This window comes from Bubalus bubalis, chromosome 9 (assembly GCF_019923935.1).
Source record: "Bubalus bubalis isolate 160015118507 breed Murrah chromosome 9, NDDB_SH_1, whole genome shotgun sequence".
Lineage (NCBI taxonomy): Eukaryota > Metazoa > Chordata > Mammalia > Artiodactyla > Bovidae > Bubalus > Bubalus bubalis.
Window position 1 is genome coordinate 79,226,501 of NC_059165.1, and position 22,350 is coordinate 79,248,850.

General features: G+C 40.5%; 1 protein-coding gene across 1 annotated transcript; it reads left to right on the forward strand.

Moving 5' to 3' along the window:
- Positions 1-5,852: 5,852 nt before the first annotated feature.
- On the forward strand, positions 5,853-7,405 carry FTMT (ferritin mitochondrial). The gene has a single exon (XM_006059490.3). The coding sequence runs from the start codon at positions 6,147-6,149 to the stop codon at positions 6,873-6,875; it is 729 nt and encodes a 242-aa protein (XP_006059552.1). The 5' UTR covers positions 5,853-6,146; the 3' UTR covers positions 6,876-7,405.
- Positions 7,406-22,350: the final 14,945 nt, after the last annotated feature.

The window sequence follows — 22,350 nt, forward strand, 5'->3', positions numbered from 1 at the left end:
ATTCCACTGACTGGTGGCACTCACTGTTTACACAAGACAAAAAACAATGTGATGGTGAGGCAATCACCAACATTCATCAGAAGCTCAGAAATGTAGGCCAGGACTGACTAGAAAGGGTGCTGTTATAGATAAAGGCCTCGGTTCCCAGGATTATCTCACTTTGGGTCCAATGTAACCATGGACCTATCTAGTTATCATCTCAGTTCTGAATGCATAATTGGAATGGACACTTAGCAGGTCCCAGGATCCTTACACCGACTCCTTGACACAGGGAATAAGAGCTGACAGAAAGGCTGAGAACAAGTCCCCATCCATCAAAGTTCTTAAAGCCAATGAGTGCCACACGCTGGCTACAATGGCAATGATCAAGGCCATCCCTAAAGACTTAAATGAGACAAGCGTAATGGTCCCTACTACTACTACGTACGTCACCAATCGGGTCTTTGCAAAATCCCATGAATCATACTGGAGGATAGTGTACTTATCCAAACAGGAGCCCTTATTGAAGTTGTTCTAGGTATGGTATCTTTACTGAAACAGGTCAACTAAGCATCTAGTTCATGTATGTGACTTTTGAACTTAGAGTATGTATGATTTTCAATATCTACCAGGAAGGAGCACCTGAAGTAGTTCACATTCACCTAGGATAGGCAGCAGTGTGTCTTCTCATTCTCACTTCAGAGATATGCTAAATTGCCTGCCCTCTGTTACAATACGTCCAAAGACAGTCTGGCTCATCTGAACATTCCACAGGGCATCATGTTAGAAAAATGGCAGTAAGCTGATCAGATCTGGTAAGCAAAGAAATACTCTGGATACTCGGGTTTAGAAGGTGGAAGATAATCAGTGGCTAGAATACTGGTGTAGTTTTTGGAGTCTAACAGTTTGAGGCCTGCCAGATACCTCTTCCAAGGTAAAGTAAGAGTGACTGCATCTTGCCCCTCTGACCCTAGATGAATAAAATGAATAAAACAGTTTGCTAGACCTCTTCCAGTTTTAGAGGCAGCATGTACTGCACTTGAGAGTTCAGTTCTGGCTCATTTATCAGGTGAGCCAGAAGGCTTCCCAGTTTTGAAAGGACCCCAGAGTGAGGTCAGAAAGGGCTCCACAGCTGAGTCCAAACACTCCCTGTGGACTTTTGAGAGATTTCCTAGTGATAATACACAGACTAGCAATACATATATGATACTTTTTATTTTTTCAAGACAACTTCCTCTATTGTTCTCTATTCAAAATTCTCAAATACTCTATTAACAGCAAATAGATGATCCTTAGTAACCAATGGACTTCTCTCCACCTTGGCTTTGTCACATCTCACAGAAAAGCAATTTTAGAAAGGACCAGAATCAGTGAAAATGAAGAGTTGTTTATGCTACTAACCTTTTTTGAACGTAAACATGAGAATAAAAGTGAGGAAATGGCAGCCTACTCCAGTGTTCTTGCCTGGAGAATCCCAGGGACGGGGGAGCCTGGTGGGCTGCCGTCTATGGGGTCACACAGAGTCGGACACGACTGAAGTGACTTAGCAACAGCAACAGCAATGAGAATAAAAAGAAATGAAAACAGGAGAAAAAAATACCTTCATTTCAAAAACAAATATGAGAGTGAAGTTATTTTTCATCTTTTCTTTCCCTTATTATAAAACTGCTTCCATCTATTTTATGCAGAAGTGTAGAGTGTTGTTTAAATATTTTCCAAAGTAGGTAAGTTTTTATAAAAATTTAGTATTTACAACCAAATGCTTTAAAGAAAATAATGTCATAAAATTTGATCCATGTATATTACATAAATCAAAACATGACTGAATGAATAACAATCCACATTCATATAATTTTTAATTTCCAATTTGCAAAGCATTTTAGCATATAAAATAAATAACCAATATGTCTAAAAAGAAGAGATGAGTGAATCTTGTTATTCATTTGGAGAATGAAATTTAAGTACAGAGGTTTTTCTGGACAGGCTCAGAGAACTTAAAGTGAAGCCATCTACTAATACACTTTATAAAAGTGCATCCAACCAAGCTGGTATGTAATATGAAGTAAAAATTTCTGTCCCTATCTATTTTGGCACCTGAAAGGATTTATTTGTGCTTTTTAAAAATAGTCAACTTTATGCTAGGCCTGAGGATTCTAAAATGACTAAGATGATGGTTCTGCCCTTAAGGACACATACATACACTTTACACAAGGAATTATAACTATGATAATGATTATAATTATGATACTATATATGATAAGCTCTCAAGATAAACAAACTTTGCCAACAACAACAAAAAGTAGTTATGAATTCTACATGAGGTTATGTAAGACTTACAAGAGTAGGGAATATATTTGATGGGAAATTAAAAGATGAGATAGATTTCATGAGACAGTGAAAAAAAAGGAAGAGAGGAAGGTAAAGAAGCAGAGGGAATCCTAGAGAAGCATGAAAGCTTAAGGAGGTGTTCAAAGAATAAAAGAAGCCATTGAAACTGAGGAAGAAATGATTTGTGAAGAGGGGTGGGTGATGATCTAGTTTCATATTTTTAGTATAACAACATTAATTTTACTGTGAATACTAGAAATCAAAATGTCCATAAGATTTTTTTAAATGTCCATAAGATAAAAATAACACCTACCAGATCTTTGCGTTTTAGAAGTCTAGCAAAATATATGACAAATTTTGTAATGAGAAAAATAAACATTTTTGACAAGTTAACATGTGCTATTTAAATGTGCATTTTATTTTATGGCGTTATTTTTCATTACATCTCATGTATTTCATTTGTTTTATATCTGTGCTCTTTATTACCTTGGGGATAAGCATTTATATGAAGAGCATCATTTCTCCTAAAACAGTAGTAGGAGCAGTTGGCATTTAATACCACTCTAAAGAATCATTTTCATAACCTCTCTTTAGGGAACTACATTTTAGGAGTAGAAAAAGTTTGAAGAAAATAAAAGCAGAAATGGGTTTGGAGAAGCAAAGATTAGTGAGAAATTGCTCAGTGAATATCAATCACATTCTACTAGCAGAGTTTGAGTATCACTAGATTTGAGGTCTCCTGCATTGCAGGCAGATTCTTTACCAACTGAGCTATCAGGGAAGCCTAGATTTGAGGCATCCATCTTTATTTATGGTACACTTTAAGAAGCTCATTTGAGACTAGGGAGCTTACTCCAAAGCTACAAGCTTGATATGTTCATATAATAAAAGAATTTCTACCTCACTACCCATACATGATAGCAACTATATAATACATGTCAGCATTCTTTATAAGTTGTGTAAGTCTTACCAAATGCAATAATAACCATCATCACTTGCTCAATAATACATTGATTATGAATAACCACTTAGAAATTATCCAATAAAAACTATGAAACAATATTTCTAGTGCTTATTCCATGTCAAGCACTCTGATAAGTCCGCTGTATACATTCTCTTATTTAATATTTTCAACCACTCACTGGAGGCAAGGGGGATCCTAAATTTACAACTGAGGAAACTGACCTAGACAGGAAATTTGACTTGCACACAGAAATATAGGAAAGTAATATATAGATAATATAAACAAGACCTGAACAGAAGCAGTACTACTATCAAAGATTCAGATATTAACCATAAGAAATTAAACAACCATGACACCACCCTTATGGCAGAAAGTAAAGAGGAACTAAAAAGCCTCTTGATGAAAGTGAAAGTGGAGAGTGAAAAAGTTGGCTTAAAGCTCAACATTCAGAAAACTAAGATCATGGCATCTGGCCCCATCACTTCATGGTGAATAGATGGAGAAACAGTGGAAATAGTATCAGACTTTATTTTGGGGGGGCTCCAAAATCACTGCAGATGGTGACTGCAGCCATGAAATTAAAAGATGCTTACTCCTTAGAAGGAAAGTTATGACCAACCTAGATGGCATATCAAAAAGCAGAGATATTACTTTGCCAACAAAGGTCCATCTGGTCAAGGCTATGGGTTTTCCAGTGGTCATGTATGGATGTGAGAGTTGGACTGTGAGGAAAGCTGAGCACCAAAGAATTGATGCTTTTGAACTGTGGTGTTGGAGAAATCTCTTGAGAGTCCTTTGGAATGCAAGGAGATCCAACCAGTCCATCCTAAAGGAGATCAGTCCTGGGTGTTCATTGGAGGGACTGATGTTGAAGCTGAAACTCCAATACTTTGGCCACCTCATGCGAAGAGTTGACTCACTGGAAAAGACCCTGATGCTGGGAGGGATTGGGGGCAGGAGGAGAAGGGAACGACAGAGGATGAGATGGTTGGATGGCATCACCAACTCGATGGGCATGAGTTTGAGTGAACTCCAGGAGTTGGTGATGGACAGGGAGGCCTGGCGTGCTGTGATTCATGGGGTCACAAATAGTCCCGACACGACTGAGCAACTGAACTGAACTGAAGAATAAAAAATGACCCAATATATAAATATGAAAAAGATTTGAACATACACTTCATCAAAGACATATGGCTGGCAAGAAATATATGAAAATATACTAAACATCACTAATTATTATGGAAGTGCAAACTAAAAATACAATGAAATACCAGTATACACTTTCCCTGGTGGCTCAGCAGTAAAGAATCTGCCCGCACTGCAAGAGCCACAGGAGACCCGGGTTCCATCCCTGAGTCGGAGGCATCCCCTGGAGAAAGGCACAGCAACCCACTCCAGTATTCTTGCCTGGAAAATTCCATGGACAGAAGAGCCTGGTGGGCTACAGTCCACGGGGTGGCAAAGAGTCGGACACAACTGAAGCTACTTAGCATGCACGCACCAGTATACACCTACTGCATGCTTAGTTGCTTAGTTGACTCCAACTCTTTGCCACCCCATGGACTACAGCCTGCCAGGCTTCTCTGTCCATGGAATTTTCTAGGCAAGAATACTGGAGTGGGTTGCCATTTCCTACTCCAGGATATCCTCCTGACCGATGGAGGGATCAAAGCCATATCTCCTGTGTCTCCTGCATTTGCATCTCCTGCATTGTGCCAGCTGAGAAGCATATACCTACTAGAATGACTGAAGTATGACAACTAAATTTAACACGACATTATAAATATATGCCAATAAAATTTTAAAATAAATAAAATTAAAATTTTAAATGACAACAGTACGTGTTAGCAACAACATGAAGGAACTTGAACCCTCATACAATGCCAGTCAGGAATGTAAAATGGTATAACCACTTTGAAAAGTAATTTTATTTTAATTTCCTTAAAAAGTTAAGCATATATGTGTTATATGGTCTGGCCCTTCCACACAAAGCGTTTACCAGAGTAAAGAGAACACCTGAGTGTGTGCCAGCGTGCTCAACTGTGTTGGACTCTTGAAACCCCAAGAACTGTAGCCAGACTCCTCTGTCCATGGAATTCTCCAGGTAAGAATACTGGAGTGAGTTCCCATGCTCTGCTCCAGGGGATCTTTCCAACCCAGGGATGAAACTGGGTTTCCTGTGTTGCAGGATGATCTTTACCATCTGAGCCAGGAGAGAAGCCCCAGTTTATATATTTTTCCTACATTTCTACAATATCTGACTTTTTACAATGAAAATAAATTTTAAATCTAAAAATAAGTCATTTTTAAAGAAAGCACTATGTTATAGACTCGAAAATTTACCCAGTATACTGGCAACTATTTCCATACTTAAATTTGTAAAAATAACCAGAAAGTCAATTTATAAACATCCTCTTTAGATGTGGACCTTTATTTACTCTCAGATGAATCAGTGTTGATTTTTGTTTTATCCTATTTCACTGCCTTGTCTCCCCCATCTCTTGGTCCTTGGACAGAAAAAGGTCAGAGAGGGAGGCCAAGTAAGGTTTGACTCAAGTCACAGCATCTACTTTTTCGACAGCATATTAAACTTAGATGAAATAGTAAATTAGAAACGCCCAAGACCAGAAACCTCGCGTCGACGATGGGGGCCATGTTTATAACTGTTATCAGCCTTTTCCCCACCGCGAATGACGCGCGCGCGCCCGCAGCAGCCCTCCGCCTGGAATTCGGTGAGTATGGAAGCGAAGGGGCGTGTGACGCAGTCGCTGTCGCCTAAGGCTGCGTTCTGATTCAGATCTGGTGCCCGGGCGGCGCTTGACTGCGCGCTGAGCCGGCCTGGCCTCAGTTTCCCTACTTCTAAATAGGGGAGGCCATGCTGCCCTGTTTCTTGTTCCTGCCCAAGCACATCAGCACATCGTTGGTGTTCCTGCGCAGTGCGCGCCACGGCTTCGCTTTCCTGCCGCGCTGGGTCCCCAGGCTGTCCTCAGATTACCCGCCCGCCGCCCCCATCCGCCTGCTGGCCGCAGCCGCCTCTTCCCGGGGGCCGGTGGATGCCGCTGGCGCCCCCTCCCGGGTGCGCCAGAACTTCCACCCGGACTCCGAGGCCGCCATTAACCGCCAGATCAACCTGGAGCTCTATGCGTCCTACGTGTACTTGTCCATGGCCTATTACTTCTCCCGAGATGACGTGGCCTTGCACAACTTTGCCAGGTATTTCCTTCGACTGTCCCGGGAGGAGACTGAGCACGCGGAGAAGCTGATGAGGCTGCAGAACCAGCGGGGAGGACTGATCTGCTTGCAGGACATCAAGAAACCGGACCAGAACGACTGGAAGAATGGGCTGAATGCCATGGAGTGTGCTCTGCTCTTGGAAAAGAATGTGAACCAGTCGTTGCTGGAATTGCACACTCTGGCATCAGACAAAGGTGACCCCCATTTGTGCGATTTCCTAGAAACCCACTATCTGAATGAGCAGGTGAAGTCTATCAAAGAACTAGGTGACCACGTGAACAACTTGGTTAAGATGGGGGCCCCCGAGTCTGGTCTGGCAGAGTACCTTTTTGACAAGCATACCCTTGGAAATGAAAACAATCACAACTAACCCATAGGCTGCCTTCACAAACAAGGTGTGCCAGGACCCAGAGGCAGCTGTTTCCTCCTTTCTTTTTATATTCTTCTCTTATAATGTCTCAATAAAGTGATTTGTAGAGAAAATGTATTTAGCTCCATGTTAACAATGGCTGTTTGCCCAGCATCAAGATGATTTTCCCAGCCCAGAATGAGATGGTATAAAAAAGACTGCAAAAAAGCTACTGAAATAGATGCAAACTAAATTTTTACAGTTACCAAATATTATTCCAGACCATGACCCTGCAATAAATATCGATGAATTTCAACTCAACAAATGCCTGTTATTTTCAAGACATTATGTTAAAGGCTAAAGTGGAAACATGTGCAAGATAAATATGCAAATAACTATAGCAAGATGAAGGATATGTAGTACTGCAAAAATAATCCGAGCAAAGTTCTGTAACAAGTTTTACCCTTTTCTAAAAGTGCAATCTGTTTTTGAAGGATTTTGTGATCAACCAAATTCAAGAAAAGCTAAAAAAGTATAAATGCTGGATTTGGAAAGACACAATGTGTGCTAGCACTTTAAGGGCTCTGGTAAATCTTGAAATTAAAAACAAAATCCAAACCAAAAAAATTATTGGTTTATTTTTCATTTAGCTCAGTGTTTCCCAAACAAACCCAGTCTCAGCTAGCTTTTCTTGTGTGTTTTAGCAATGATAATATAACCATACCTATATATCTGATAATAGACTATACAGCCTCCCTTTTAACATACCAAAAAGAGTGAATACACTGCAGAAAACACATTCCTGTGGCCTTTAAAGTGAAGCTGAAAGAACATTAGGATAGAAACGTCAAGAAGGGATCCAGAGTAAAAGAAGCATCAGCTGGGCAGATGTTTTCTTGGGGAGGTGGGAGAAGGGGCAATAAAGCGAGTAGGAGAATACAGTACGTCCCCTACATACAAACCTTTAAGTTTCGAGCATTCAGAGATGCAAGCATGCATTCACATGTCCAATCAGGTTAAGTTAGTTCATGTGTTTGGCATACTTTGTCACATGTGTGCATCCTCTGCAAGTGGTTGTGCTTTTGTGTACTTTACTGTATAGCACTGTATAGAGTGTCTTCCCTGGTGATTCAGATGGTAAAGAATCTACCTGCAATGCGGGAGACCAGGGTTTGATCCCTGGGTCAGGGAGATTCCCTGGAGAAGGAAATGACAACCCACTCCAGTATTCTTGCCTGGAGAATTTAATGAACAGAGGAGCCTGGCGGGCTACAGTCCATAGGGTCACAAAGAGTCGGACATGACTGAGTTACTAGCTCACATGCGTGCACGTGCACACACACACACACACACACACACACACACACTACATAGAGTATAGTAGTACAGTATCTTTTTAAGTAGAATTGAATCCAGCAAGAAACCAGAACCTGTGCCAGCAACACCAGGCATGAGTGAAATTGCAGTTTGTCCTCCATCTCCTATTGCAAATGGATCCTTCAACTCTGCTTTCTCCCACCTTGTCTCCGTCCTCCAGCCAGTATCTCTTCTTGGCCTTTTTGCTCAATACCAGCCCCTGTATGCCAGATGTTATACTGCCCTACTGTACTTTTCAAGGTACTAAACTGTAAGATTAGAAACATCTTAGTTTTTGTTTGTCTTTTGTGTATTATTTATGTGAAAAGCAGTATAAACCATTACAGTACAGTACTATATGCAATTGTGTTAGTTGGATTACTAGGCTAACCTTGTTGGACTTACTAACAAATTGGGCTTACAGACTTGCCCTTGGAATGGAACTCATTCGTATGTAGGGGACTTAATGTATTTTGGTCAGTAGACCTTTGGCTAGACTAAAAGTGCTGGGTGGTGTTTGGAAAGATGGGCTAGAGCCCAGCTATGGAGGTGAGAAGGAAAGGTTAGGCTCAGTTTAGGGAGCAATGGCAGTGCTTCAAAGGGATCCCAAAAGAAGAATGCTGTGCTAAATGTTGAACAATCAGAAGTTTAGTTGTAGAGAATAAAAATCTGAAAACAACCTCAATGTTGGTGTTAGTTTGCGTCCTCTGAGAAACAGATGCCAAGATGGGATTAAGTGCAGGGAAGAACTGTATTAGGGAAAAAATAAAGGATGTTGAAAGGAAATGGGAAAAGAGCTGGGAGAAGCAGAGAGAGACTTCAGACTCTGTGTGAGTCTGATCCTAAGAGAAGTAAGAAAGAGAAGTTGTACATAGTTCTCCAGGAAATTCTGCAATTGAATAGAGTAGAGAGAGACTTGTCTGGCAGACCTCCAGCTAAAATTGCTCATCAGAGGAATACCAAGCATCCAAGAAATGGGCCTGCCTATGTACATTTCTGGCATTCAGTTATTGACTGGGAGTGACCCATAGGAGGGGCTTCCCAGGTGGCTCAGTGGTAAAGAATCTGCCTGCTTATGCAGGAGATGCAGGAGACACAGGTCCAATCTCTCGGTTGGGAAGATCCTATGGTGGAGGAAATGGCAACCCACTCCAGTATTCTTGCCTGAAGACTCCCATAGACAGAAAAGTCTTGGCGGGTTAGTCCCTAGGCTTGCAAAGAGTTGGACACAATTGAGTGACTGAGCATGGCCATAGGAAGTGCAGCCTTGCAACAAACTAAGGGATGGATCGATTTTAGAGCACAGCAGCTTGGGTCTTTGGCAAACTGTGCACCCTTCAGTACCAGATTTGAGAGCTACACACACATGACTGCACAAACTCAACAAAACAATTTAAATTAAAACCGCATACTTGGAAATGTTCTGCAGCTATTAAATACAATTTTGTCAAACACATAATGAGGTGGACAGAAATTCACAATGTGTTATCTTAAAAATAAGCATATTGCAAGGTAGGGTTATATTATATAATTGCATATGTATAGACTTCCAGGGGAAATTATATAAAATATATGCATATAAAAATGGAAATATGTATACCAACAAATGTAACTGGAAAATCTCTTAGTGATGTTGTGTTTGATATTTATTTTCTTTAGCTACTTGTCTTTTTAAAATAAATTTCTTATCATGGGCACCAATTATCATAATGATAGAAAAGTAAAACTATAAAATAAAAATAAAGCAAAAAGGGCTGAACCATGTTGAAACCAAAGAATATAGAAACAAAGACATGCTGGAGAGAGTTTAGAGATAGAATCTTTTTAATTTTGCAGATGCTTCAATGAAGAGAATTCAGAAATGGGGTATAGGAAGAAAATTTGTAGAGTTCAAACCAGAGAATAGACAAGTTGAAAAAAAGCAGGAATCACAAGAAGAGGAATAATTGAGGTTGGAGAGTCCATGATGATTTGCTTTTGATTATGTGGATCAATCTCACTATACAGTCTATACTTAAGTTGGTTTATCTTGCCTCACAGGAGTGCTATTACATTTCTGCAGAAAATGTCCTCTTCAGTTCCTCTAGATAAGTGTATTTCAAACTGCATATTACAGCCTATAGATGTGTCATGAGATTAGTGAGTTACTATCCACCTTTTGTTAATAAAATAGAATTGAAGTGAAAGTAAGTGAAGTAAGGCTATTGTCTCCTCAAATTCTTAGTGTGTGCGTGTTTTCATGTATTTACATCTTGGATAGTGATATTTCTTATTCTATGTTTCTGTCAAAAACATTCAGTAGCCATTATCCTAGAAAATTATTATACATTCTCATCTCAAATCTCTCAATCTCCTCTCCTTCCACTCTGTCATTTGATAATCCTCTTATTTCACTGAAAATTCAGAAGTAATCACAGAAGAACTTCACATATTCTCATTGAATTGATTACGTATTTGCCCCTGTATCACATACAAAGCACTTTATTCTACTACAAAGGTTGAAGCATATATTTTGCTTTCTAAAACCAATCTCCTGCTTTGCCCTGAGTCCCAACCCTCCCACACACTCAAGGACAAAAGGATGTCACACCTACAATTATTCTTTCACTTTCTATTGGTTGGTTCCCATGAGAAACAAAAATAGTGTTATTTTTTCTAATAAAAAATTTCACCTTTGGATCTACATTCCTTTTCGCAAACACTAAGTTACCACTTTCTCTTTTACAATGAACGTTGAAAAAGTTGTTCCTGCTTCCTGGCTCCAATTTTTCTGTTCTCTTTGGTACCTCCCAAGTAAGGCTGTGTTCACTCTTCACCACACAAACCTTGTTTTGTTTTGTTTTTTGTCAAGATCATCAGTAATGAACATTGGAGTACATGTGTGCTTTTCAATTATGGTTTTCTCAGAGTAGATGCCCATTAGTGGGATTTCTGGGTCATACGGTAGTTTTATTCCTAGTTTTTAAAGAAATTTCCATATTGTTCTCCACAGTGGCTGTACCAATCCACATTTCCACCAACAGTGCAAGAGGGCTCCCTTTTCTCCATATCCTCCCCGGGATTTATTGCTTGTAGATTTTTTTATATTGGCCATTCTGACTAGTGTGAGGTGATACCTCACTGTAGCCTTGACTCACATTTCTCTAATAACTAGTGATGTTGAGTAGCTTTTCATGTGCTCTATGGCCATCTGTATATCCTTCTTGGAGAAGTGTCTGTCTAAGTTTTACACCCATTTTTTTAACAGTAGCTAGGACATGGAACGGAGAAGGCAATGGCACCCCACTCCAGTACTCTTGCCTGGAAAACCCCATAGACGGAGGAGCCTGGAAGGCTGCAGTCCATGGGGTGGCTGAGGGTCCAACACGACTCAGCGACTTCACTTTCACTTTTCACTTTCATGCATTGGAGAAGGAAATGGCAACCCACTCCAGTGTTCTTGCCTGGAGAATCCCAGGGATGGGGGAGCCTGGTGGGCTGCCATCTATGGGGTCGCACAGAGTCAGACACGACTGAAGCGACTTAGCAGCAGCAGCAGCTGTGAAATTGATGAACATAGAGTTTGTTATGCAGGGTAAAGTAAGTCAGAAAGAGAAAAATAAATACAGTATATTAACGCATATATATGGGATCTAGAAAAAATGGTGTTGATGCACCTGTTTGAAGGAAAGGAATGGAGATAGAGAATGGACTTTTGGACATAGTGAGGGAAGGAAAGAGTGGGATGAATGGAGAAAGTAGCATCAGCATATACACACACCATGAATAAAACAGCTGGTGAGAAGTTGCTATATAATATAGAGTTCAACCTGGTGCTTTGTGATAACCTAGAGGGGTGAATGGCACCCCCACTCCAGTACTCTTGCCTGGAAAATCCCATGGATGGAGGAGCCTGGTAGGCTGCAGTCCATGGGGTCGCGAAGAGTCGGACACGACTGAGCGACTTCACTTTCACTTTTCATGCATTGGAGAAGGAAATGGCAACCCACTCCAATGTTCTTGCCTGGAGAATCCCAGGGACGGGGAAGCCGGGTGGGCTGCCATCTATGGGGTCGCACAGAGTCGGACACGACTGAAGTGACTTAGCAGCAGCAGAGGGGTGAGAGGGAGGTTCAGGAGGGAGCGGATATATGTATAATTATGGCTGATTTGCACTGTTGTATGGTAGAAGCCAACATAACATTGTAAAACAGTTATGCTCCAATTAAAAAAATAAATTATGTATGTAAATATTTATTGATATTTCCCCTTAGATGTTTCATTGTTGTTGCTTAGTCGCTCAGTCATGTCTGACTCTTTGCAGGCCTATGAACTGCAGCACGCCAGGCTTCCCTGTCCTTCATCATCTCCTGGAGCTTGCTCAAACTCATGTCCATTGAGTCTGTAATGCCATCCAACCATCTCATCCTCTGTTGTCCCCTTCTCCTCATGCCCTCAATCGTTTACAGCAACAAGGTCTTTTCTAATGAATCAGCTTTTTGCATTAGGTGGTCAAAGTATTGGAGCATAAGCTTCAGCATCAGTCCTTCCAATGAATATTCAGGACTGATTTCCCTTAGGATTGGCTTGTTTGATCTCCTGGCAATCCAGGGGACTCTCAAGAGTTTTCTCCAACACTAGAGCTCAAAAGCATCAATTCTTCTGCACTCAGCTTTCTTTATGGTCCAACTCTCATTTCCAAACATGACTATTGGAAAAACCATAACATTGACTAGATGGACCTTTGTTGGCAAAGTGATGTCTCTGCTATCTAGGTTTGTCATAGCTTTTCTTCCAAGGAGCAAGCATCTTTTAATTTCATGGCTGCAGTCACCATCTGCAGTGATTTTGGAGCCCAAGAAAATAAAGTCTGTCACAGTTTCCATTGTTTTTCCATCTATTTGCCATGAAGTGATAGGATTGGATGTCATGATCTTAATTTTTTGAATGTTGAGTTTTAAGGCAGCTTTTTCACTCTTCTCTTTCACTTTCATCAAGAGGCTCTTTAGTTCCTCTTCACTTTCTGCCATAAGGGTGGTATCATCTGCATATCTGAAGTTATTGCTATTTCTCCTGGCAATCTTGATTCCAGCTTTTGCTTTATCCAGCCCTGATTCCACAGGCTGTACTCTGCATAGAAGTTAAATAAGCAAGATGACAATATACAGCCTTGATGTACTACTTTCTCAATTTGGAACCAATCCACTGTTCCATGTCTGGTTCTAACTGTTGCTTCTTAACCTGCATACAGATTTCTCAAGAGGCAGTTAAGGTGATCTGATATTAAATATGAAATGTCTACAAAACATAGACATCAAAAACATACACTTGATTTCTCCATCCTCCACAACCTAGTTAAAATCTTTTGCTTAATAGTAAAAGAAAATTTCATTCTACCAGTTTCTAGAGTCTTGTCATTCTTGACCACACGCTTTCTCTCATACCTTCTACCAGACATTCAGCAAAATCCTGAATCTTACCAATGCTAACAATTTTCATCTTGCCCCTTTAGTACAAACTCCTGTCTTTTTATCCCCCTGCATTATTTTCTGTAACACTGGTTACCTGAAAGTTATCCACATAGAGATCATAAATAAATTGAAAAGGCTGAAATGACAAAGAAGAGAGGATATATTAATAAAAAGAAAGACAGCAGAGGGGGGTCCAGACAGAAACACTTGGAAAATTAAAGTAGCTCTATATTTAGGGGATTTTAGATGAAGAAACCTTGACAGGATACAGAAAAAGAACATAAAAATATCAAAACCAAAAAAAAAACAAAACACTTGTCTTGGAAGCCATGGTAGTAGAGTTTCCATCAAATGCTATAGAGCTTAATTAGGTTGTGGGTTGAAAGGCATCAATTATATTCTATTTAAAATTATTACAAAAAAGTGGCTACATTTCCCTGTGCTGTAAAATACATCCCTGACCTGTTGTTTGTTTGTTTTTCACAAAGCAGATTGTGTCTCTAAAGCCCATATCCCTATCATGCCCTTCCTTCCTCCCCTCCCCTCACTGGTAACTATTAGGATTTTTTTTTATTGTAAATCATTAATTCTTCAATTTAAAAAGGGGGCATCAGAGTTGGCAAATCAGTAACTCATTTGTTATTTCAGAATAGTGGCTTTAGGAGTGGTGGAGATAGAAAGCCATATTCATGGGGGTAAACAGGTAGAGAATATAGAATTCTTATTTGAAAAGAAAAAGTAATTGAAGCTACTAGAGGGTACAGAATGGCTATGAGTGCTTTCAGGACAAGAGAAGCCAGTAAAAAGAAAAGATTTGAGGAGCAAGTGATACAGTGAGGTTCTAGTGGAGAATGGAGCACAAGATTTTAAAAAAACCTAGGTATGACCTGGAAAGACATGCCCTCCAAAAACAGAATGAATCACAGAGGAAGAAATTAACATAAACTTAAGGTGAAAGTGAAAGTCACTTCGCCCTGGCTGAACTCAATCTTCCAAATAAAGTGAGGCAGGAGATAGATGGGTCTCAGGCTGAGAAGCTGGAGTTTGTGCCCTGTGGACAGATACTTCAAGATGAAGAAGAGAGGGGGCTAAGCCCTGACCAGATGAAAGACCACACTTCTCATTCTTGAAGTCAAGGAGACCTTCCCACCTACACACGCACAGAAAGGCTTCTTGAAGTTCAAAAAGGGAGGGGGTGCCACCCCAGAGTAGTGATGTCAACCAGCTCAGAGGCCTCTTTGCTAGAATCCATCCTGTCTAAGAGATCCATCAACACATGTGGGAGGACCCTGAGATATACCAAATACAAACTCAAAACCAGGCAAAGAAAGATGATTGGCAGAAAGAAACATAGAAAAACGCCCCACAAAAGTAATTCAAACTACCACAAGGGCAGAACTCTCTCTGAGCCCACCTGTGTTATCTATCCACATGTACCCTTTTTCCTCTTACTAAGCACTTCACTTGCTTCTTTACATCCCATCTCTATGTGAAAATTCATTTCTACACAGCTGACGGGCAAGGGCCTTGTCACTGGTCACTGGTCTCTGGTGGCCTAGAGGCTAGGATTCCACATTCTCACTGCCTGACTTCAACCTCTGGCCCAGAACTAAAATCCCGACTTCAAGCAACTGCAAGCCAAGGCCACCCAGGATCAAAAGTAGCAAATTAGATCATCTACTGAGATATAGCAGCCTCTACCTAGAAATATTTTAATTAGCTTTGTTGCAGGAAGGGGCACCCCTTCCAGAGGCTGAAACTGGGCTCTTGTCTAACACTCAGAAATGAATTGTCCAAGGAGACACATGCTGACAAATCAAGTGATTTTACTGGGAAAGGGCACCCAGATGGAGAGCAGTAGGGTAAGGGAAACCAGGCGAACAGCTCTGCTAGCAGTCTCGGGTTTTATGGTGATTAATTTATGGGATTAATTTCCGGGTTGTCTTTAGCCAATCATTCTGACTCAAAGTCCTTCCAGTGGTGCACGCCTTGTTCAGCCAAGATGGATGCCAAGGATTCTGGGAGGTGGTCGCACATGTGGTGTCTTTTTGACCTTTTCTGAACTCTTGTGGTTGGTAGTGGGTTATTAGTTCTGTGTTCCTTACCAGGACCTCCTGTCATAAAACAACTCATGCAAATGGTTGCTATGGTGCCTGGCCAGGGTGGGCGGTTTCAGTCAGTGTGCTTCCCGTAACAGTTTCATTTACCAGCTATTATTACAAAATAGTAAATATAAGTCATTTTACAGATGGGATATAATCTTTGCTCTTTGTCTAGTATTTATAAAAAACTACAAGTCAAAGAGCATGTGCCTGGAGCTGAACCAAGTGGAAACTAGATTTCTAAACAAAAACCTAGTATAAGAAAGAAATGACTCCAAACACCTAAATATCCTGAGACATTGTTTTACTCTTGAACACAAACACCCAATGATGCCAAAGTCCAAGGCCTTCAGATTGGCGGGAAAATAGAGCATATTTCCCTGAACATTAGCATCTATTGTAAGTCATCGTCCTTCACCTGCAATTGTTAATCAGGTTTTGCACAGTTCCTTTGAAAACTTCCTTGGGGAAGCACTTAGTCTGCATGACAAAATATCTCAGGACAGAGTGCACACATTTCTTTCTGAAATTTGACCCAGAGTTTCTGAAGCCAATACAGTTCACTTGACTTTTTTAAAAGTGAACTTCACCTTCAAACTTTCCACTCCCAAATGAAAGACATCAGAGAAAACATTCAGGACCACCACCGTCACAAAGAACGGTGAGGTGTCGATGGTGGAGAAAAGGGAGCATGAGACACTTCAAGAGTGCTCCAAGAGACACACTCAGGAAGCAGACAGCTAGAAAACACACACAACTGCTCATCAGAGCTGACCAGGGTGGTATCTCTGCTTACAACAGACTATTAAACATAATCTGCCAAGGGCACTCAGTTGCACAGACTTTGGCACGTATTAGTTTTCCTAAGCTCCATATTTCTATCATGTAGGTTTAAGACATTTTGTTGGGTATATTTGTTTTGGAATGAACAAAACGACGCCTGTGTGTGTACGTCCAAGTGCAGGGGCTCTCCCGGGCTGGGTGAGAATGCCTAGCAAGGAGGGACTGCCTGACAGTTTTCAGAGAACAGAACATAGACATGCACTCAGGGGTGGACTCCTTCCAAGCGGCCTGGCCAATTTCCCAGTGCAGATGGTGGCCAAACAATCTCCTGAGAGCGATATCTAATGCTTTTGGACAAACCTTAGTCTCTCTCAAACCCCCTGAGCACCATGTTTTCATAGATTGAATTAGCAAAAAAGAATTTCCCCTACCATAAAAGGACTGTCGGACTAATAAAACGCTATTGCGTGACCTACACACAGATCCTAGATAGTGTAGTCTGGTTATTAATAGCCTGCACTCGAGAATTCAAAATACTTTCATGAGAATGACTGCTCTACCACATACAAACACTTGATCTTGGGAAAAGACGTTAAATTTTCAGAGACGGATTTCCCTCTGCCATGACAGCCTATTGCAACGTTTACTGGGGGACTAAATGAAATAAAGAATATAAAGTGAAGTGAAAGTTGCTCAGTCGTGTCCAACTCTTTGCGACCCCATGGACTGTAGGTCAATGCCAAACTCCTCTGTCCGTGGGATTCTCCAGGCAAGAATACTGGAGTGAGTTGCCATTTTCTTCTCGAAAAGAATAGAAAGGTCAGCACATTTTCTGGTACATGGCAAATGCTCAATAAATATTAGCTGCTTAGAATGGGTGTTTTTAAAAGGGAGAAAATTTTGTCAGTGTATTTGTGAGTATATTTGCTTGCATATGCAAAGACTACTTCTGGAAGGATGTCATTTGCCCTCAATGAAGAAAAAAACCTGGTAGTTGGGAAAGCAGTGCTAGTAAGACTTTTTCATTGTGTAGGCCATTTGTGCCTCTTTTTTCAAAGAAATAAAACACTTTAAATCTAAGTATTAAATAAATATTGGCTTTACCATTTTTTTCATTTCCCTTTACATTTATAACTAACAGTAAGGGAGTATTTCATGTTTTGCCAAAAAATATTTAAAGGTTATATAATGATCATAATTTTCCCAGTGATTATTAAGATTACTTTGGATGGTTTCAACTTGCAAGATCATTTTTATAGCCCTGCACTGCCTTGAAAAATAAGAATTATCTGTATATCCACCAAAGCAGAAAACCAATTTTCTGTTAAGAGTGTCATTCTAAAAACACTTTTTCTGATTTTTGTCAGGCATTTCATTCATTTAATAAGTGTCTTTGAATTGTTATAGATAGTAAAATAGGAACCAATTTATTGTGAATTCAAGAAAACTAGAAATAGAGACAGTGTTCTTAAAGTTTAATAACACTAAGTACTATTAACATTGTACTGTGTGATTTATAAAGAACTTTCACATAAAATTAACTTATTCCCCATACCACTGTCTATCATCCAGGAGCAGACTCCTTTGTTATGTTGCATTGCTCTTGGGAAAAAGGCAAAAGTATTTAATGTGGCATGACTGGTCCTGTCTAGTCTGCCTTCATAACTTCACATCCCACCTCTTTGCTTTCTCCACCCCAGCTGCACTGGCATTATTTTCATCTCTAGATTCACCAGGCACACTCATGCCACAGCCTCTTGCCATATTGCTCTGTTTGCCTCCTTCCCTTTTCCATCAACTCACCTCCTATTTAATCTTCAATTCTAGAAGTGTCACTTATGCTGGGAGGAGATCTTCTCTTTGCCCCTTCCAGAACTGCTTTCTCTGTTCTCCCTCTCTCTCCATTCTAACATGCAAGGACATAACAACAGTTTCCCTGCAGTCCCATCAAGGTATTTGTTCTCCCAGCTCCCTCCTTTCAATGTCACTGCAGCTCTGCAGCATCCCTCCCCAGACTCAATGCCTCCTGTGAGGAAGGCAGCTCCCTCTACTTAGCCATTCTGTCTCTAGGCTCTAATAAGCCACTCTATCTCTTGCTGTATTAGACCTGGGGTGGAAATGTCCAATCCATGCCTTACTCCCCCCCCCACTTCTTTATAAATAGCTGCTTTATTATACTCTCTCTGAATTATCTTATTTGTGCCCTGTATCAGGATCCTGACTATAATCTTGTTCCCACTCCTCCTAATGGTTCTTTCTCCAACATGGTCTCCTAAGACTTATGCCCTCATGCCAGTCCAAACAACATACAGTCTTGACTACAATATACTAGACTGCTTACAGCTTGTTGTAAGTTGTTCAGATGTTGTCAGTTGTTCAGTCACTCAGTTGTGTAAGACTCTTTGAGACCTCATGGACTGCATCACCCCAAGCTTTCTTGTCCATCACCATTACCTGGAGCTTGCTCAAATTCATGTCCATTGAGTTGGTGATGCCATCCAACCGTCTCATCCTCTGTCGTTCCCTTCTCCTCCTACCTTCAATGTTTCCCAGCATCAGGGTCTTATCCAATGAATTGGCTCTTCCCATTAGGTGGTAAAGCATTGGAGCTTCAGCTTCAGCATCAGTCCTTCCAATGAATATTCAGGACTGATTTCCTTTAGGATTAACTGGTTTGATTTCCATACAGTCCAAGGGACTCTCACGTCTTCTGTAACATCATAGTTCAAAAGCATCAATTCTTCAGCGTTCAGCCTTCTTTATAGTCCAACTCTCACTTCAGTACACAACTACTGGAAAAACCATAGCTTTGACTATATAGACTTTCGGTGGCAAAGTAATGTCTCTGCTTTTAGTACACTGTCTAGCTTTGTCATAGCTTTTCTTCCAAGGAGCAAGCATCTTTTGATTTCATGGCTGCAGTAACCATCTGCAGTGATTTTGGAGGCCTTTTTACCCTTTAGTTCAGTTCAGTCACTCAGTCGTGTCTGACTCTTTGCAACCCCATGAATTGCAGCATGCCAGGCCTCCCTGTCCATCACCAACTCCTGGAGTTCACCCAAACTCATGTGCATCGAGATGGTGATGCCATCCAGCCATCTCATCCTCTGTTGTCCCCTTCTTCTCCTGCCTCCAATCCCTCCCAGCATCAGGGTCTTTTCAAATGGCATAAGGTGGCCAAAGTATTGGAGTTTCAGCCTCAGCATCATTCCTTCCAATGAACACCCAGGACTGGTCTCCTTTAGGATGGACTGGTTGGATCTCCTTGCAGTCCAAGGGACTCTCAAGAGTCCTCTCCAACACCACAGTTCAAAAGCATCAATTCATGGAAGAAACCTAGATGTCCATCAGCAGATGAATGGATAAGAAAGCTGTGGTACATATACACAATGGAGTATTACTCAGCCATTAAAAAGAATACATTTGAATCAGTTCTAATGAGGTGGATGAAACTGGAGCCTAATATACGGAGTGAAGTGAGCCAGAAAGAAAAACACAAATACAGTATACTAACGCATATGTATGGTTTTTTGTAAAGTTTAAAAATAAAATTAAACAAACAAACAAACAAACAAAAAACTTAAAGATAAAAAAAAAAGAAAGAAAGATGGTAACAATAACTCTGTATACAAGACAGCAAAAGAGACACCGATGTATAGAACAGTCTTTTGGACTACTCTGTGGGAGAGGGAGAGGGTGGGATGATTTGGGAGAATGGCATTGAAACATGTATAATATCATATATGAAACGAGTCACCAGTCCAGGTTCGGTGCACGATACTGGATGCTCAGGGCTGGTGCACTGGGACGACCCAGAGGGATGGTACACGGAGGGATGAGGGAGGAGGGTTCAGGATAGGGAACACATGTATACCTATGGTGGATTCATGTTGATATATGGCAAAACCAATACAATATTGTAAAGTTAAAAAATAAAATAAAATCTTAAAAAAAAATTTTTTTTAAAAAAGCGTCAATTCTTTGGGGCTCAGCTTTCTTCACAGTCCAACTTTCACAACCATACATGACCTTTGGAAAACCATAGCCTTGACTAGATAGACCATTGTTGGCAAAGTAATATCTCTGCTTTTTAATATACTATCTAGGTTGGTCATAACTTTCCTTCGAAGGAGTAAGCATCTTTTAATTTCATGGCTGCAATCACCATCTGCAGTGATTTTGGAGCTCAAAAAAATAAAGTCTGACACTGTTTCCCCATCTATTTCCTATAAAGTGATGGGACCAGATGCCATGATCTTAGTTTTCTGAATGTTGAGCTTTAAGCCAACTTTTTCACTCTCCTCTTTCACTTTCATCAGGAGGCTTTTTAGTTCCTCTTCATTTTGTGCCATAAGGGTGGTGTCATCTGCATATCTGAGGTTCTTGATATTTCTACCAGCAATCTTGATTCCAGTTTGTGCTTCATCCAGCCCAGCGTTTCTTATGATGTACTCTGCATATAAGTTAAATAAGCAGGGTGACAATACACAGCCTTGACGTACTCCTTTTTCTATTTGGATTTTATTATTCACTTTTCAAAATATCCACCCCACAATTCAGAAATATTCTCTTCCTAAAAGCTTTGACACCCTCAGGCTGCAAACTTCTGGTTTGGGTAGCCGTTTGAGCTCCCATAACACTCTAACTGTCTATACCATGGCATTTATCACTCTGTGATTGACTTGGATGCATTTGTCTTTCCTACAAGGCTCTGAATCACTAAGTCTGTAGTTTCTAGTCCCCCAGGGCCTAATAAACTGCCTGGCATATGATAGCTATTCAATAAATGAAAACTACAAAGCTGTATATAAAGTCTAGCAAAAGTAGTTCAGAGGCTTACTATAATATATATTAAGGCACAGTAGATTATCAGCATGTTTATCTCTTTTCCCAAGACATTTTTTTCTCCAAATACAGCATCTTAGTAAGAATACAGTTACCATAGCCAAAATACTGCAGTAAGTGTACAGAATGATGTAATTTCCTTCATCAGACATTTACTCCTTCTGAAAATAAAATCTTTAAGCTTATTTCTCAGTTTTTCTTTACTGAGCACTGTATTTCTTAAGTGTTTTCAAAGAAAATACAGTACATTGAAAAGCAAGAATGACCCAGAAAATTGGGTCAAGGAGGGTTTTGGAAGGTTTTTTCCAGGTAAAATATGAATTTTTCATAGCTTTCCTACCCCCACACATTGCAATATTAATGCCCATTTACCACTTGTTTAAATGCTTGTATTAAAATTATTTTTCTGTTTTCTTGTATGGTTACCTCTTCCTCTCTCCTTCTTCGATCAATCACATTATTCTTCACCCTATTCTTTAGAGAATGTTATGGTGTGCCAACTAAATTTCCCTAGCCCTTTCAGGACTAAAGTGCTTACCGCTTCAGTGTTTGGGGATGTTAATGGTTGATGCTCACAGCTCAAGCCTGCTTTTTAAGGATCACCTTCAGCAGAGCTACAGTTATATCACACCTCCTTCCTGGTGACAGTCCACATCCAAACATGGAGGGTTAGCCAACATGTAGGGTTAGGTGGGGGAAGGCAAATAGAGAATGTAGAGCAAAAAGACTCCCTTGGTCCAGTTAGAAATGACTATGCAGGAATATCCCAGCTCCAGAGGTCTCAACTGACCTGCTCTTGTGATTGCAGCCTAGCCCAGTCTTTCTCTCAGCTTAATCTACTATACTATCCTTCATTTCCCTTCAATGAGACCACTCCTACATAAACTTCCTGCACTCCAATCTCTATCTCAGAGTCTGCTTTCTGGGGAACCAATAAGAACCCTCAAGAAGGAGCTCATG

Coding starts and splice junctions, on each gene's coding strand:
- FTMT (XM_006059490.3), top strand. CDS start 6,147: ATGCTGCCCTGTTTCTTGTTCCTGCCCAAGCACATCAGCACATCGTTG.